The sequence below is a fragment of the Rhamphochromis sp. 'chilingali' genome (assembly GCF_963969265.1).
Source record: "Rhamphochromis sp. 'chilingali' genome assembly, chromosome: 9".
Classification (NCBI taxonomy): domain Eukaryota; kingdom Metazoa; phylum Chordata; class Actinopteri; order Cichliformes; family Cichlidae; genus Rhamphochromis; species Rhamphochromis sp. 'chilingali'.
Window position 1 is genome coordinate 19,940,535 of NC_137936.1, and position 16,185 is coordinate 19,956,719.

At 43.9% G+C, this 16,185-nt stretch overlaps 1 protein-coding gene across 1 annotated transcript; it reads right to left on the reverse strand.

The window, feature by feature from the left end:
* Window positions 1-3,153: 3,153 nt before the first annotated feature.
* LOC308402063 (RNA-binding protein 15-like) lies at window positions 3,154-11,165 on the reverse strand. The gene has a single exon (XM_080890636.1). The coding sequence runs from the start codon at window positions 11,027-11,029 to the stop codon at window positions 8,480-8,482; it is 2,550 nt and encodes an 849-aa protein (XP_080746762.1). The 5' UTR covers window positions 11,030-11,165; the 3' UTR covers window positions 3,154-8,479.
* Window positions 11,166-16,185: the final 5,020 nt, after the last annotated feature.

Sequence of the window (16,185 nt, forward strand, 5' to 3'; positions counted from 1 at the left end):
ACGCCCGAGCTTTTGCTTCAGCCACTGCCCGAGCCGTGTTTCATTTGGCCTGTCTGTACCTATCAGCTGCCTCTGAAGCCCAGTAGGACTCCTTTCACCACCGGTGTCCACCATCTCAATCGAGGGTTCCCGCCATGACAGGCACCAACCAGCTCAGTGCAGCATGTCTGTCCAGCATCCTACCCGGCCACCTGATCCAACTCACCGCCAGGTGAGGCGGTGGTCAGTTGACAGCTCAGCCCCTCTCTTCACCCAAGTGTCCAGAATATACAGCTGTAGATTCAGAAGGCCAGATACGCTAAACTATTGTTCGGCTTATAAGCGCAGAGAACAGTCAAGACCCATTCCCTGAACTGCAGGATCAGGGAACAAACCCTCTCATCCACCGGGAAAAATCCAACATACAGGCAGCAGGGAAGGCAGGGATACTAAGATACCCACCCCAGCCCGCCGCCTCTCACCACAGGCAACACCAGACTGAGACAGACTCCAACTCCTCTCCAGGAGACTGGTTTCAGAGGCCAAGTCGTGTGTTGAGGAGAGCCCGACTATATCTAGCTGGTACCTCTCATCCTCACGATTGGCTCATGCTCCTTCTCCACCAGAGAGGTGGTGTTCCATGTCTCAGTCAATAGCCAAGAAATTATGCTTTACTTAAATTTACTTACAGTCTAATTATTTATTTGTTTGCTGTAAAAACCTGACTTGTTACATCCTTATTCTAGTGTCCCTACCTTTAGGAATTTGAAGATAAATATATTTAGATTGTCGTTTCGAATAAAATATATTAAAATCGATTTAATTGTTGGGAAATGATGCCCTTAGTTGTGGGCCATATTATAAAGTGTTGCTATCTTTACTACTCAGGGCCACTGACTCTCTTATCAAGAAAGAGAGTCTTAATTAGAGAGTATTCCAATTCAAAATGTAAAACTGTTCCTTTAACTTTGGCTCTGACTGATCAGACTTGGCCTGACTGTTGTGTCCTTCTAGGCAAAGATTAATTTTCACTTGCTGTCTTAGTTAGTCTGCAGGAAATCCTCTGGATCTAAATTACATTATTGACCCAACCTTGTTCACTTGAGTGAAATAGGAGACCACATGGACTGCTGGGGTGGAAGCTGGGAGTCGTATTTGTTGCATCTGTGCCTGAAACATGCCGGCGTCTGGCCACATTTGAAGTTGCTGGATTTTCAACCTTATTTGGATCGTTGACCACAGTATGTCCCCGAGGAGAGTGAACTCGCTGTGCTGTATTCAGTTTCCTCTGCCAATCACAGTCCAAGACAGAGCTGCATTATATCAGCTTCTGACAACCTAGTGTTTCCATCTTATTACTGTAAACTTGCAATTTACACACATAAAACACATCTAATTTTATGTGGAACATAATATATGACACTTGTTCATGTGACCGTCTGGCATGTGTGTGAAGAGGGTGCACTGTGACACCTCACTGGCTGCCCTGCAACTCATCTCCTGGATAAATGATTGAAGAGGTCTGCGGGGATGTTCATGCTCCCTGTCTCAGCAGGCGCTTTCTCATATTACCACGCTTACTCACAATACACCCAACACTACCCAGGTGTGTGTGAGACTAGGCTTAAAGATCTGAAAAACGCTGGACAAAAACACAACACTGAATCAGGATCTGCAAAGTATTTAATTCATAAAAAGCCCAAAGGAGACAGAAAGGGGCTGACAGTGGCTGATCTGTGTGATGATGCAAGCGTTTAAATGGGAAAGAGCTACATGATATGCCAGATTATTATTAGAACAAACGCAGCTGTCTGAAGAAAATATCAGATCGCTGAACATCACACACACACACAGATGGCAGTGACTGTGGGCCTGCTGACAATGAATGAATGGCGTCTTTGCTCGGTGGCTTAAAGGCTGAATTCTAAGTGAGATGACTCATCCTCTCCTCAGGCCCCTCCCAGGAGAATCACATGAATGGGGAAGCGACTGAAGCAGCAGTTGAGCGAGTCTACTGCCATCTAGCGGCCACCAATTCCCTGACATGGAAGGATTCATTCTTCCCTCTGCAAAAATATTCTTGGACACTTCTCAGATCATTTTTTCATGCTTGCATGGAGTATGTAGGATTTGCCCTGATGTTGTATAAGATGAAATGTTTTTTTGGTGGTCTCAAAAGCAGAGGATGGAGGCTGGTGAAAGAACAGATCAGTCACTTTGATACTGTTGTCGTTCATTATTTGTTAATCTTATATTGGTGTTCCCAATGTTTCAGTTTTTCACTCCATCGGGACAGAGCGGAGCCCGTCGTGCTCAACAATCATGGCCGATGCACTCTAAAGACGACTACACGGCAGGAGAAATGTTTTCCTCTTGCAGCAGCTGCCAGATCGAAGCAACTGGAACAACTTTTCACTTCAGTTGCACAAACATCTGGGAGCACACTCATAAACATTTTCTCCAGAATATCTCCGGCCTCATAGCTTAACCTAAAAAGGAATAACACGCTGGGAGTGATTTATAAAAGTGCAGGAGAAATATAAACTGAGCTCGATGAGATGAAGAACACAACGCAGCCCCGGTGGTGAAACTGCACAGTTAGGTTCAATAAGTATTTGATGATGACACACTTTGCCTCTGTGCACCAACACAAAGGACACTAAACACATTTTTAAGAAAAGCATTGACATAACTGTTCATTTTACAACCATTTACCCCATTTTTAGAGGCTCCTGTCAACATGTTTAATCTTCCAAAAGCTTATAGATCCAACTGTGAGCCACACCTGTTCTCAGGTGTCCTCACTTTCACTACATCCTGATTTAGTTTCTCTTATCTACTCTCTGTAAAAGTCCCTCTGAAGTGAAGAATACTGTTGCTGCCTTTATCTGGCAAACGCAACGTTAGTTGTGCAATCATAAAGATGAAAGTGACCGTCTCCTATTTGTGTCAGAATGAACGTGTTCATCCTGCACACGGGAGACTGGATGTTACTTATGAGAAAATAGCTGAACTTTCCCCCCATATAAGCTACAAAGCCTCTGTTTAATATCGCTCCGCTCAATGCTGCCCTCCGGAGGACTGACGGTGTAAAAGGTTCATCATTCAAACAAATACAAAATAAATACAGACAATCAGAAACGTTTAAAGAACAGCTGCCTTTATTCAAGCACAAAATCAGCTGATGTTCACATTATTATGAGAAACAATAAAAAACTTTAATTAAGATTTGAATTTAATTAAGTTGTACTCACAGAGCCAGCGTCCCACAGTGTGAAGCGGGCTTTTTTTTTTGCGTTCAGAGGGCAAACCACTGAGGATATTTTCATTCTTCTTTGCTTCTGTGTCGAGGGAATGACCTGAAACACTCAACATTTTGATTAGAAGCATCTTTAAAACATGTTCAAAACAAAAAGAACTGGATTTTCACAAAACAGGCCTAAAACTCAGTGAAACAGCAGAAACGTTTCCAGGTGTGCAGGTTTAGATTCAGAGCTGGAGGCGATGTAATAATACTCACACCAGTTGATATTTCTAATGATCACAAATGATGGCAAATTCCTTTGAAGTTAAAAGGCATGGTCCTGGGATACACTCACTCATTTGTTTTTCCACTTGATTTCAAACTGTTTCACTGAGTTTGCTCATTTTAATTTTATTTTGAAATGCTTACTTTTTTATTATTAATATGTGGAGGGTGTTTATAAGACGGAAAAAACCCCAAATATTTTATCAACAGCTGACTCACAGTCACTCATGTGAACATCCTAAGCTTATTAAACATGCATAAACTGTCTCCTCGGCCATTTCCCCCTTTGTTTTCATTTATATGTGACTTTTTAAATGGTTCAGTTCATTCTTGTTGTGGTTTCCACACCTAATTTTAGTTCACTGTAACAACATCAAGCTTCAGTCACCTTTATCCCTGCAGAAATCCAAGCGCCTGCACCTCCTCTGATTTAGCAAGCAATCCCGTTGGCATGAACCTTTGCACCGACTAAACCTGAAGCTGTAAAACAAAATTTGCACGCCTCATGTACCGCGGCGAGCAGCGCAGAATACAGTAAACTAAACAGACTGCCATCATAACGAGTAAGAACTGAGGCTGTTGTGACTGACAGCACCTGCTGATGGCTGATCGTACTGCACGGCATCTATTCAGCACTATTTTCACTGGGCAATACTGCAAGTTTAGTACAAGCACAGCATTGTTAATACCAATACATTTAACTTATAAAGGCAGCTTATGTAGAGAAGAGCAATGTGCAATGATTTATGAGATGAATCATCATCAATTTGCAAAATCTGGATAAATTTTACTGACCAAGAAATCACTGTGATTTTTACTTTCCACAATAATTAGTTAATAATACAAATTTAAGACACATTTCAGCTTTTCATGTATTTTAAAACTGGAAAATGTTTAAGAAATTTTTCTAGTGTATGTCTGAGTTATAGTTTTTCATTTTCAGAACAAATATTTAGTAAAAGCTCAGAGGGTTCATTCTGAACTTGGATGATGGAAAAAGTACTGATCCTAGTATTCCAGTATCCATCCGATACCATCACTGGTATCAATACTATCATTATCTGGATCAGCCGCAGGCCTCTAACATTGACATCTTTCTCTCAGAGCAGGTAAGAGCACTTACAAATTATAATGGTCTTGAGATCTACTTTTCCCCATTTTTGTAATGTTTAGTTTACCGTGTATTTGTATTATATATACACATATATTCAGTTATTACAGTTTTGGATTTTCTTTACCTTCTATTTTTATTTTACTTTAACTTTACTTTCCAGAGTACGTTTGTTCATTTTAGAGCATTCACCAGAGACAAGATTTCAGATTATCAGTGTCGATGCTACAATATAAACACCGAACTTTTGAAAGCAGTCGACTCACAGTCCTGTAGGCTTCCAAAGCCTCGTCAGGCAGGTTGTGCTAACAATTTTTACCAAATTCTAAAACTTTTTTTTTAATTTTAGTTTTCAAAGTTCACAAAATTGTTTCTTTTTCAAAAGTCAATTTTTTTTTTATACCTATTTTAGTTTTTAGTGAACTATAATAATCTTGCCTGCATTACATTGTCCTTCTGTGTCACTCAGAGACTCTCAGGCCTGCTGAAGCATTGTTCTTTAGTGCACCTGGACCATTTCCATTTTCTTGGCTGTTCCCATTTACTCTGTTATTTTATTTATTTATTTATTTTACATCTATGAGTTTCACTCCTGCACATATATTTGACTTACTTTGAAAAATCAAGGTTTCAATTAAAGGCAACTACAGCACCGTCTCACTGAGATTAAACTTTACTCACATGTTAATGCACGCAAAGGGGCAGAGCTTAATTTTAAGTACCTTTTGAAATGAAATTAAATCTTTTGCTAGGTTACAGCAGTTTATGGGATGTAAAACCACAATTTGGTGAGACAACAGGAAAGAAACGTTCACCGACTGTCACTGACAGAAACTGTGACAATGTTAGCTCAACACTAATCTCTGGCTTTTATGCTTTTAACAAAATCAGAATTATTGTAATTTTACTGCATGTTAACTGATTTTTTTTGCTATTTTTTTCTCACCCCTGCACTTACCAGCTTTTACTTAAGCAACAGTGTGCCTGTGGTGCTCTTTGACATTACAATACGTACCCGCTCGTGTCGTTGTGGCCATCAGTATACGTTACCTGAGGGGTGGGAGCAGCCAGGAGGCGTAAAGCTGTTACGCTTCACGCCTCCCCCTCCAGGGGACACCTTGAGCTGGAGCACCGTGCAGATACTTGGAGCTGAAGGGTAGCCGTCCCTTTTGTTTGAAGAACAACCAGGAAACTACGATGGGAGTCATCCTCTCGTCTCTGTGCTTTCATATGCAGTTTGCCACACAATCTTTTTAAAAGTGCATAAATCATCAGATCAACAAACCAACTAAAAGATTAGGATTCCCTGCTCAGGCCTCAACTGGGGCGATCTCTCGTCTCCACTGCGCTTCCTTTCCGATATTTGGCAGACGCCGTCTCACCGCCTCGACCTCCTCTCCGACAGGCTGAGGCAGCAGGTCTGGCCCTAGCACGGAGATCTTCTTCTTTAAAACTCCGATGCAAGAACAATAAGCAACTACACAAACACTGCTCCTGCTGCAGACGCTGAACAAACACACTGTGCACCAGTGCGCTGCTGGAACCAGATGAGGGGAGGAAGAAAAAGCTCCCGCTGAGACGAGCCCTGTTGAGAAACAGCTCTCAGATGAGCAGGTTCTGTGTCACACCTCCGCACGCACAAAGGCGACCGAGGAATAAGCCACAGGTCTGAGGAGGCACAGGGACTCTACATTTTCCTTTCCCAAACAGGCTGCACAAAGTATTCTAGCACCGCCAAATTTCAATCTCAATGAAGGTCATATGGAAAAGCTCTTCACAAGAGAAGTCACCGAACACATGTCGAGCATCACGAAAACACAGAACTGAGAGGCTTTCCCTCAATTCTCACACTTCCTCTCACGTCTGCCGGGAAGCCTCCTGCTGTCAAAGTGAAAGCCTTTTTTTCCCCTTTTCTCTCTCTCTTTTTTTTTTTTTTTAAAGACTTTCACAGAAAATTCCAAGAACAGAAAAAGGTCACAAAAGTTGTCTTCCGAGGCACTCGTGTTTCCCACGAAAGAGTAAATTTATTAAGACAAGATGTATGAAGTGCACGTTGCACTTTGCGTGTTTTTGCTGACAGGTATACTTCTTAGGCCCATGAGCATTGATGATCTCCATTTCTCTCTCTCTTCAGATATCCTGAGTATACAGCACAAATCACTCTTTATCCATTTGAAACACAGTACTCAAATCAAAGCATGAAAAACAATCATTATGAGTCCCTTTTTGAAGGCGGCAAGTATGGCCAGTTGAACATGGCCTCCGTTCCTCGTGTGTGTGGAAACGTACGCCAAAGTCCTCTGATCGAACTGCAACATTTTCTTTTTTGGAAACTCACAATCAGGCAAAGAAGAAAAAAAAAAAAAAGACCTGTGCATGGTATACAGCTCTTCAGTTGGAGGTTACATCATTCTTTTTTTAAAAAAAACAAAACAAAAACAATATGCTTTCTTAGGGTAGTAATTGTAATCAGTGAGTTAAAACATGACAAACTGAGTGAGGCATCTGATCAAACAATAAATGCTCAACCAAACTGTGGATAATTAAAAAAGAACAAAAAAAACCAAACAAACCACACAACGGAGAAGGGAAGGACACAAAAAGCAACCCCATACTTCAAAATAAGAGCCCGACAACACAGACTAGCCTTGTAAAATTTGCATTGAGACTGCGGGGGAGTTGATTTAGCTCGTTACTAAAATATTAAAAGATAACGATAAGCAAAAAATTTCAAACACACACACGAAAAAAATCTAGTCCTCGGGTTTTGGACTTTTGGTCAATCAGGGAGCATTTTTCACAATTTCAGATGGATAATAATAATAATTTAAAGATCAATCAGTAGTTGGATCCTGATACGCCTTTGAGAAATGAAAGCTCGCAGAGCTTGCTGCTTGTGTCCATCCCCTCACAAACGGCTGCTGCTGGTACAAGTGCTTGGTGAAAATTGTGAAAGCACCGATGACAAACCTCCACTTAGTCATAAAGTAACATGACTCATGAAACATGGCACACACACACACACACACACGCGCAACTACACATACACACACAAAAGCACTGGTAATGTAAATTATACTTGAAACTCCTGATGCTCTCGTGTACCTTAACTTTACACATGAATATCCAGAAGGAGTGATGGAGTGATTTGGTCTGTTTAACTGCTCTTTCTGCTATAATTTGACATCTTAAAGATCATTTACTGAAAGTTGGAATTTGGAAGTCTTCAAAATTTTTTTTACTTGGTCACAAAAAAAAGAAAACCAAATACATACGAACATCTGGTGTAGGTCAATTACTGGCCAACGGATACTGCTTTAAAGCAAATGGACTTCCTTAATCAGGAGAAGAAAAAAAAGAAAACAGTGTACATGAGTTTGATTTCAAATACCAAAAATGAGGCTAAATGCTCTCTTCTGGATCTTCAGCTCATTGTTGTAGGCAGGAGTTGTGTGAAAAGCACATAAAGGACCTGTTCTTTTTAAACGATAAGGCAACACACACAGTACTGATTCACAGACCTGTAGTTCACTCTGGACTCACCTTAGGATAGTACCCTTCAGGTAATGTGCATTTAATCTAAATATCTAAATAGTAAAGGCAAACTTTCACCTGATTTAACAATCAAATTCATCAACTTATAAAAATGTACTTAATTCAGTTTGACTTTAATTTTATAAACTTTCACCAGGATGAAATAGAAGCAGGTTAGAGAGCTTAAAATCTGCATCCTGCTGTTTGTCTCCTGCACTGCTTTAATACCACTTCTTCTCCCTGTGTTTACATCTCACAGTTTAACAGTTTTGAGTGTGACATGAAACATGTTGTTGTTGTTGGTTTTTTTTTTCTTTTTTTTTTTTTCATGATGCTCCTCTGATAATAACCATTACCAAGTAGTCATCCTCTGATTTGGCAAAGGCTTTGGCAGAGGCATCCAAGAACTGCTGGGAAAACTCACATGGGGGAAAAGCGTGTAGTACTCCTCCGTGGTCCTTGTCACGGCCGCCCCCAGCGGGGAGGCTGATGATACCTGCCGCCTCTTTCTGCTTCAGGTAGGACACCAGGTTCTTCAGGGGTCTCTCGGTGGAGTTGACGGCGTCCTGGGCACCGCTGTCGTCGGATGTCCAAGGCAAAGCGAGGAGGATGGCGTGTCCGCTGGACCCGGCGGCCTTGATGCGACGGGAGACCTCGTCCAACTTCGGCTGGTCCAGGCGCAGGCGCTGGCTGATCTTCAGTTGGGAAACTTGGCCCCCTTTAGAGCCGTCCACCAGCAGACTGGCAGCCACCTTCATGTCCCCTTCCAGCAGGTGCAGTGAGGTGGGGAAGCTGCTATTCTTCAGCAGGAGGACGCCCTGCCAGACCTGACTCTGCTTCTGTTTTTCAGCATCTGGGTCAGGCTGCTGACCGGGTTTGGAGGAGTTTGTAGAGGAGGAAAGATGTTCTGAGCGGTCCTCCTTCTTCGCTGGGCTCTTGGAGGAGTCACTGACTTTGTGTTTGCGCCCCTTCTCGGAGCCGGAGCGTGGCTCTGATGGGCTGCGTGTTCTCCTTTTTTTGTCCACAAACCCAGCGTCCAGGCTGTTCTTCCTGTCTTTGACTGGGGAGGTTCTGCCAGAGCGAGGCAAGCGTTCGGGGTCACTGTAGCGCCCCCCATCTCGGCTGCTCCCTCCCGGGCTGCGGTCCAGAGAGCTGCCATGACGCCGCAGACCAAAGTTACTGCCGTCAGGGGAGTGCTCCAGCCGCCAACCGTCATCTAAAGGTCTCTTTGTGCGGGCCAAATCTCTGCTTTGCAACTCCCGCTCCCGTTCTAGTGACCAGCTCTCATGGGAGCGCCTGTCCAGACGGTCTGCCGGGTCAAAACCTCGCATCCTCTCGTGTGCACCGAGGCCAGACCATTCAGCAGGGTAGAGATCCCGGTCTCTGAAGCGAGCAGGAAGTGGAGGGGACCGCTCTCTCGCTCTCACTGGATCAGAAAGGCGGTGTGAATATGGCTCGGTGGCTAATTCATAGTGTGGCAGGGGGAGAGGAAGCTGCGTATACTGCTGCTGCTGGTAGCGAGTCTCTGCTTCTGCAAAGTCCACTCTGAGTCTCCTGTCGGGGCCACCGAGAGGGAAGCCACGCATGTGAGTATACCCAGCCTGAGCAGCATCCAGGCTCTCATACTGGATATAAGCCCACGCATCACCTTTCCTGTAGTCTATAGTCCTGATGGTCCCGAAGCGGTCAAACTCTTTGGCAAGTGCAGCAAGTGGAACCCAAGGCCCGAGCCCCCCCACCCACAGCCTGGTCGAGGGCGTAGGTTTCCCATATCCTATTTTAATCGGGCTGTGGCCCAGGATTTTCCCAGCCATGGCCACTTTGGCCCGATGAGCCATGTCAAGGTTCTCAAACTTGATGAATCCATAGGTGTTGCTCTGGCCTCTCACTGTGCGCTTAATGTCCACCTCTGTAATCACTCCAAACCTGTCAAACGCCCTTCTCAGGTCACTCTCCGTCACAGTCACGTCCAAATTGCCCAAAAACAAAGTCCTGTTTGCCCTCTGGTCGTCCTCGGGGCTCAACATGTCCTCATCGCGGAAACACTCGGGAATGTAAGGCGGTCTGTTTCTGCCTTCATACACGGGAAAATCTCTGTCTCTGTCCACGTCTCTGAGGTGAGGAGGCGGCAGAGGGGGAGGGGGCAGACGGCCCAGAGCCAGCTGCTGTAGCCGGTAGTCTCTGAACCCCATGCCTGAGGGAGACAGAGCTTTCTGAGCGTGTAGGGGTCTGTGTCCCGCGGGGAAGCCGTCTTTAGCAACGGGGGAGCGGCTCCTAAGTCTGCTCATGTAGACTGTCTCTATTTTCAGCGGCCGATCGTACAGCACCAGCTTCCCGCGGGCGTGTTTGGCAGCCCGGGCGTCATCGGGTCGCCTGAAGTTCACAAACGCGACCCTCTCGTCGTTTTCTCGGGTCATTTTAACGCTCACGTCCCCAAACTTCCTGAACTCGTGGAACAGGCCGTCCTCTATTTCCTCGTCGTTGAGCTGGGAGCCCAGCTCGCTGATTTTCAAAGTCTTGTACTCACTTCCTGGGTTTGACGGAGGCCTTAGGTCGCTGCGTGAACCCGACCTGGAGGATTCCGCGGCGAGGTCAGCGCCACCGTGCGGCTTGTTCCCGGAAACAACTCCGTAGTCGTAGCCGCTGCTAGTCCGACTGGATGTGCTGTGTCCGTCCGAATCCCTCAGGTCTCTTTTGTCGTTGTGTAAGCTCCTCCTGGATGAAGAGCCGCTGTAAGCAGAGCCGTTACCCGTGTTGCCGCTAACCGCCGACAGGGCTCCGCTCTTCTTGCTGCTCAGGTGGCTTCCTCCTCGGTCTCTGCTATCATCCAGCGCCCGGGAGCGCTTCTTCATCGGCGATCGCTCTTTCCCCTTCATTTCTAAAAGCCTGATCCGCTTTAATGAACTCTACTACTGAAATCGAGCTGAACTTAAAGCGCTTCCCACTGCACTCTCAGGCGAGCAACGTAAGCGCCATGTTGGATTACTTGCACTACTGTACAGGAAGTCCCGCCTACCTTCCTGTAAAACAAGCCGATTGGCGCCGTGGCTTTTCAATCCATAAAAAAGGAAACCAGCTCACCTATTATAAAAGAGGGTGCGGCTGTGTTGCTGAGGTCAAAGTACAGTCCTGCAGGCAGAAGCTTATTTTAAAACAGGTTGTGGCATTATGGTTGAAGCACTGCATAAACAGAAGAGGCCCAAAGCAAGAGAACACTTGGCTTTGAGATTACTATAACTTTTATTTTCTTATTGAAATATAAAATAAAAATCTAATATATTTTTTTTATATTTTGAAGATTTAGTTTAAAAGTGGCGTAATGCCTGCACAGGAAGGCTGCAGGTGCCCTTGAAGTAAGTACACTGATTTTGTGATAATACCAGACAGGAAAACAGTGGCGGGGGGGGGCTGACTGCCATAATAGGATCAAACAAGTTATTTGCATCCTGCGGGGCTGTGTCTGAAATAGCCCGGTAGGTGCAGCTGGCCATTGCCCCTATTCGAAGAACAGAGTTGTAGAAATGTGATGAGCTGAGGAGACAGTTTTTAGATTGAAGTGCACGCTTTAACTGAGAGGTAACTTGCAGGATGATCTGTAAGATTTGAATAGTCTGATTTTCTAAACCGTAATCACACTTTCATTTCTGGCCTTTAGGTATGATGAGAACCAATCAAGAACCTGATCTGTTAAACCGAGTGAATCAGATATTTTCAGTATCCTCTTTCCTTCAGACTGCTCGTGTTAAATGTCACAGTGGCGATTTCTTAGACTGCTCAGTCTGCTAGTTATTGTAAGCACAATTTATTCGCCATTAGAAGTGCAAACTGTGCTTTAAGAAGTGAACAGCGGTTAAAATCCGTTTATGTCCGTCTGTCTGTGACTTGCTGGCCCGCTGCATGCTGAACACAGAAACACCACCAGAGGGCAGAGAAGCTTCTTTTAACATCTTCAGTGAAACAGGAAATCAAAGAACAGACTGTCTCTATAGCAGAAACCTTTGGGTATCAGTGGTAGAAACAGCTCAGCTGGAAACATTTTCATGTCTAGTTACTCTTCTATACTACTCCAAGCAAAATATAAAACCATTATATCCTCCTGAAACCCAGCCTGTTCATTTATGTCCTCTGTAATGGATTTTTAGGTCCATTTGAGCTAACGCACCAAGTCCAGGAAATCCAGGTCTTTCCAGTGATTTCTCATGCATTTCGGTGGCTTCTTTTAGCTCCAACGAGACAGGAAATCACAAAAAAATTAACTGAAAGATACTTTTTTCCTTCAGTTCTCAGGATGATATTACATTTCTATTCTTAATTTAATTGTTACTGTAGTAGCTCTATATTACTCTCTTCCTGGGAAGATGTTTTCCACTTGTGATTAATCTTTCTTACTGTCGAATGATGTTCACACTTGCTGATTATCAATTCATCAAATGCATTTAGCAGCACCTAGCTGCTACTTACACTCTTCATTCATGTGGATGCAGTCAGGATGTGCTCAGTTTCACTGGACTGCAGAGAGTCCTGTGAAACGTTTTGGTCACATGATTGTAGCTCCTACTAAAATGAGATCACCATCTTCCACATTATTCCTATTATGTGGGATTCATTGTTAACATTGATAACACAGAGAGATAAAACCCTGAGGCACGTATGTAGGGCACTCCCACGTGTAGGATTACAGGCATAATGACAGCAGGGCGGGAAATGGTTGTGCAGTTATTATGAACAGAAAAGCTTCCAGTTTCAAAGCATCTCCATCCACTTTCTTCATGCTCATTCAAATATAAATCCATGCCTAGCTACAGTTACATCAATATCATTAACTGTTTGCTCTGTCCAGCCCATCTCCAAATAAACAAAATCATGTCTTTTTGCCACATTTAAACCTGTATATTTGGGGTTTTTTCACAGTGAGTTTGACCTGATTATTTGCAGCACCAACTGTGTTGCACCAACAATGCTTTTTTTTTTTTTTTTGTTAAGAGTGCTTTGCTGCAGGGGTATTTTAAAAGGATTATGTTGTCCAAAAAAATGGGGACAGGAGCTTTGTCCTCAACCCTGTGAGCTGGACAGGCCCCTGTTTGAGAGGCCATCTGGTGAGGTTCTTCCACGGAGAGTCACATGTCCCCTCACAGGTCCAGCAAGGCAATCTGCTGTCCAGTATTAAAATTGGTTTAGGAGTGTCTACAAAAACAGCATGAGTGGAGAAGTGTGGTGCCTCTAATCATTGAAGTAGAGCAAATAAATGACGTATAAACAGTGGCAATGGGTTAAAAGAGATTTTGTTGTAGCATGAACATGTTCATACCACAAAATAAGCAGCTGGAAACAGCAGTGTTGTCAGTAAGCGTTATATAAAGTGTTTGCCAAATTAAATCGTTTTAGGTCAAATTTCCCAAAGCTGCCGCTACAAATTCACAGAAATGTTAAACCTCGACCACAGTGAAACAGATACGAGGTTCATCTGTTAATAACCCCTGAAAACAGAACTGCGTACCAAGGTTTTTGTTAATGAGCTGTCAAAGGGTAAATCTGGATTAGCGGAGGGGAAAAAACAGCTTTTAATGAGTTTCTATTTTTGTGTGTTGCTTTTAGGTGAACATCGCGACCTGATCCACTGCTCCACAGCTTTCATCTGAAACAGATGCTTGGTAACAGATCTGCCTGTGCTTTTTCGGCATCCGCCAACCAAAGGACAGCCGGCCTTTCACCTGTGTAACCTGAGCCAGCATGGATGGAGTCATGATGAATTTCCAATCTTCAATAGAAACTCAATCCCACTGATGTCACTGAAATCACAGTCCTCGAATGAGACCTATCATTATGTCTGATTAATATTAATTAGTGAAAATCTTCTCACACAGCAGATTTTGAGTAAAATATGTGTAAATAATTCTTTGGAAAAAATATCTTGGAGTGAGCGCTGCACTAAGTCTGTCAGAGCTAAGCATGACCCACTTTCTCCTGTGTCCTGTGAACACCTGCACGACACCAGCATATCCCCACGCACTCATGCACAGGCAGCAGTTAATGCTGCCTCAACAGAAAATAATTTAAGAGCTAATAGTACGAGTCATGTGCATTTGCTGTGTTAAAGATACACCTGAATTATGACTGGCATGAAAACAACCTTTGTTTGATTGTAGACGACTTGTGTCTTGTTTTTTGCCCGAAAATAATCCAGCAGAATTAGTGAAATGTCAAACATGTGGACAATCAGTTACTTTGACAAGCCTTTTCACACCTTTTAAATGTGTCCATACTCACTCGCCTACAGTAGAAATGTCAGTGATCGTGTAAGCATGTTTATTCAAGCGCTTGTACTGAGAATAATGGGCTGTGTAAACGAGACCACAGAGCCCAGTGCAGGGTGAAGCTTTTTTTAGCAGTTCAGAGTGACCCAGACAGCGCAAACCACGAACGAAGAAACAGCAGGGAGGGAGGGGGGGAGAAAGAAAGGGATGGGACAGGGGGAATATAAATGAGACTAGAGTAAGGGAAAAGTACTGGGCGGATGTGGTGTTGCAGATGCATAATGCCTGAGCACATGTGAGTGGGTGTTGGGGAGCAGCAATGAATGCTGCGAAACAGCAGGGAGACGACGTGGAGTTGGAGACGACTGAAGGTGAACAGCAGAGATGTGTTGCGAAAGGGTGCTGACGTCAGGCACCAACGGTCGAGAGAAACAACAACAAAAAACCCAAAACAAACAGGAGATATGTTGTTTGAGGAAAAGGTTTTAAAGAGAGGCTCTTTAAGGCGAAAGGAAGGACAGTGAGAACAATCGCTGATCATAAAAAGGTCCAGTGGTTAAGACAAAGAGGAATATAAGACTGGAAATAAACTGTGTTTGTAACACCTACACCACAGTGAAATGTTTAGATTTTTTCAGCTAATTGCTTCTTTGGAATCACCTTGCTGGTGCACAAATACTATTTAATGCCTGTCAAACAGTGTTATCTTTAGAATTTGTTAGGTAAAGAAATGAAACGAATGATGTGTTTCTGTGACAGGTGGGGTAGCAAAGTGCCCCTCCTGTACTGACACATAACACTGGTTTATTCCTTGAGTTAGGGGGCCAACATTAGGGGGCCAACATGTGGGCCAAACTAAATTTAGACACAGGTTTAGAGAATAAACACAATCAGACAAGGAAGGAAGTAAACCTAAACACAAGATAGAAACATGCATGAACTTCAGCACTAGAACACAACCAAGACTAAAAGGCTGAGCAAACTGAGTGCACCTGTACAATAAACACAGCTAAGAAATACAAAATCAGAAAGCAACCAGAGCACCTGGACATGAACTGGAATCTTGAACTCCAGGCTGATCAAAAGTCCTGTGGTGCATATAAAGCAAGAACAATGCTGAATCTACATGGGACTGTTGGTTCATTTGCTAACAAGAGAGGGTGGCAGCAGCACTGTGACAATAGTCCCACAGGTCTGAAAGGCTGCTGATGCAGGCTTAATAACCCTCAACCCCTAAAGACCAATCGTAATGCTGAGTGGAACCCTGCTGTCCAGTTAGCAGATGGCCTGCAGCAGAAACTGAGGCTGCGTAGCTTTGGTCAAGGGCAGCTGAGCATCAAACATTTATTTTACAGTTAATGCCCTATGCCTTGTAAGTCATCACAGGGTTCCTATTATCTTCCACAAGACCAGGTGAGGTAAATGTTCTAGAAGCTAAAGCGGGTACAGCCACTTTGGTGATTAACAGTTTTGATTTAACACAGATTATAGGTTCATTCCTCTCCTTCTTACGGGATGCCACTGGAACTTCAGTTTGCAAACCGGAGAAAGCAAAGTATGGGGGTGAGGGGATGCAGGAAAGAGATGGCAGAGATGAGGCTTGTCTGTCATATGATCCTGGGGTTGCTGTGGCAACTGCTCCCAGTAGTCAGATGAAGGTGTGTCAAGAGCATCGTCAAGTGAGAAAAAAAGGAGAAATGTGTGAGAGCGAGCTTGTCTTGTGTACTTTGATTCCGCCTTAACCAAGTCTGCCGCACAAGAATAAACCTGCTTCTCTT

Coding starts and splice junctions, on each gene's coding strand:
- LOC308402063 (XM_080890636.1), bottom strand. CDS start 11,029: ATGAAGGGGAAAGAGCGATCGCCGATGAAGAAGCGCTCCCGGGCGCTG.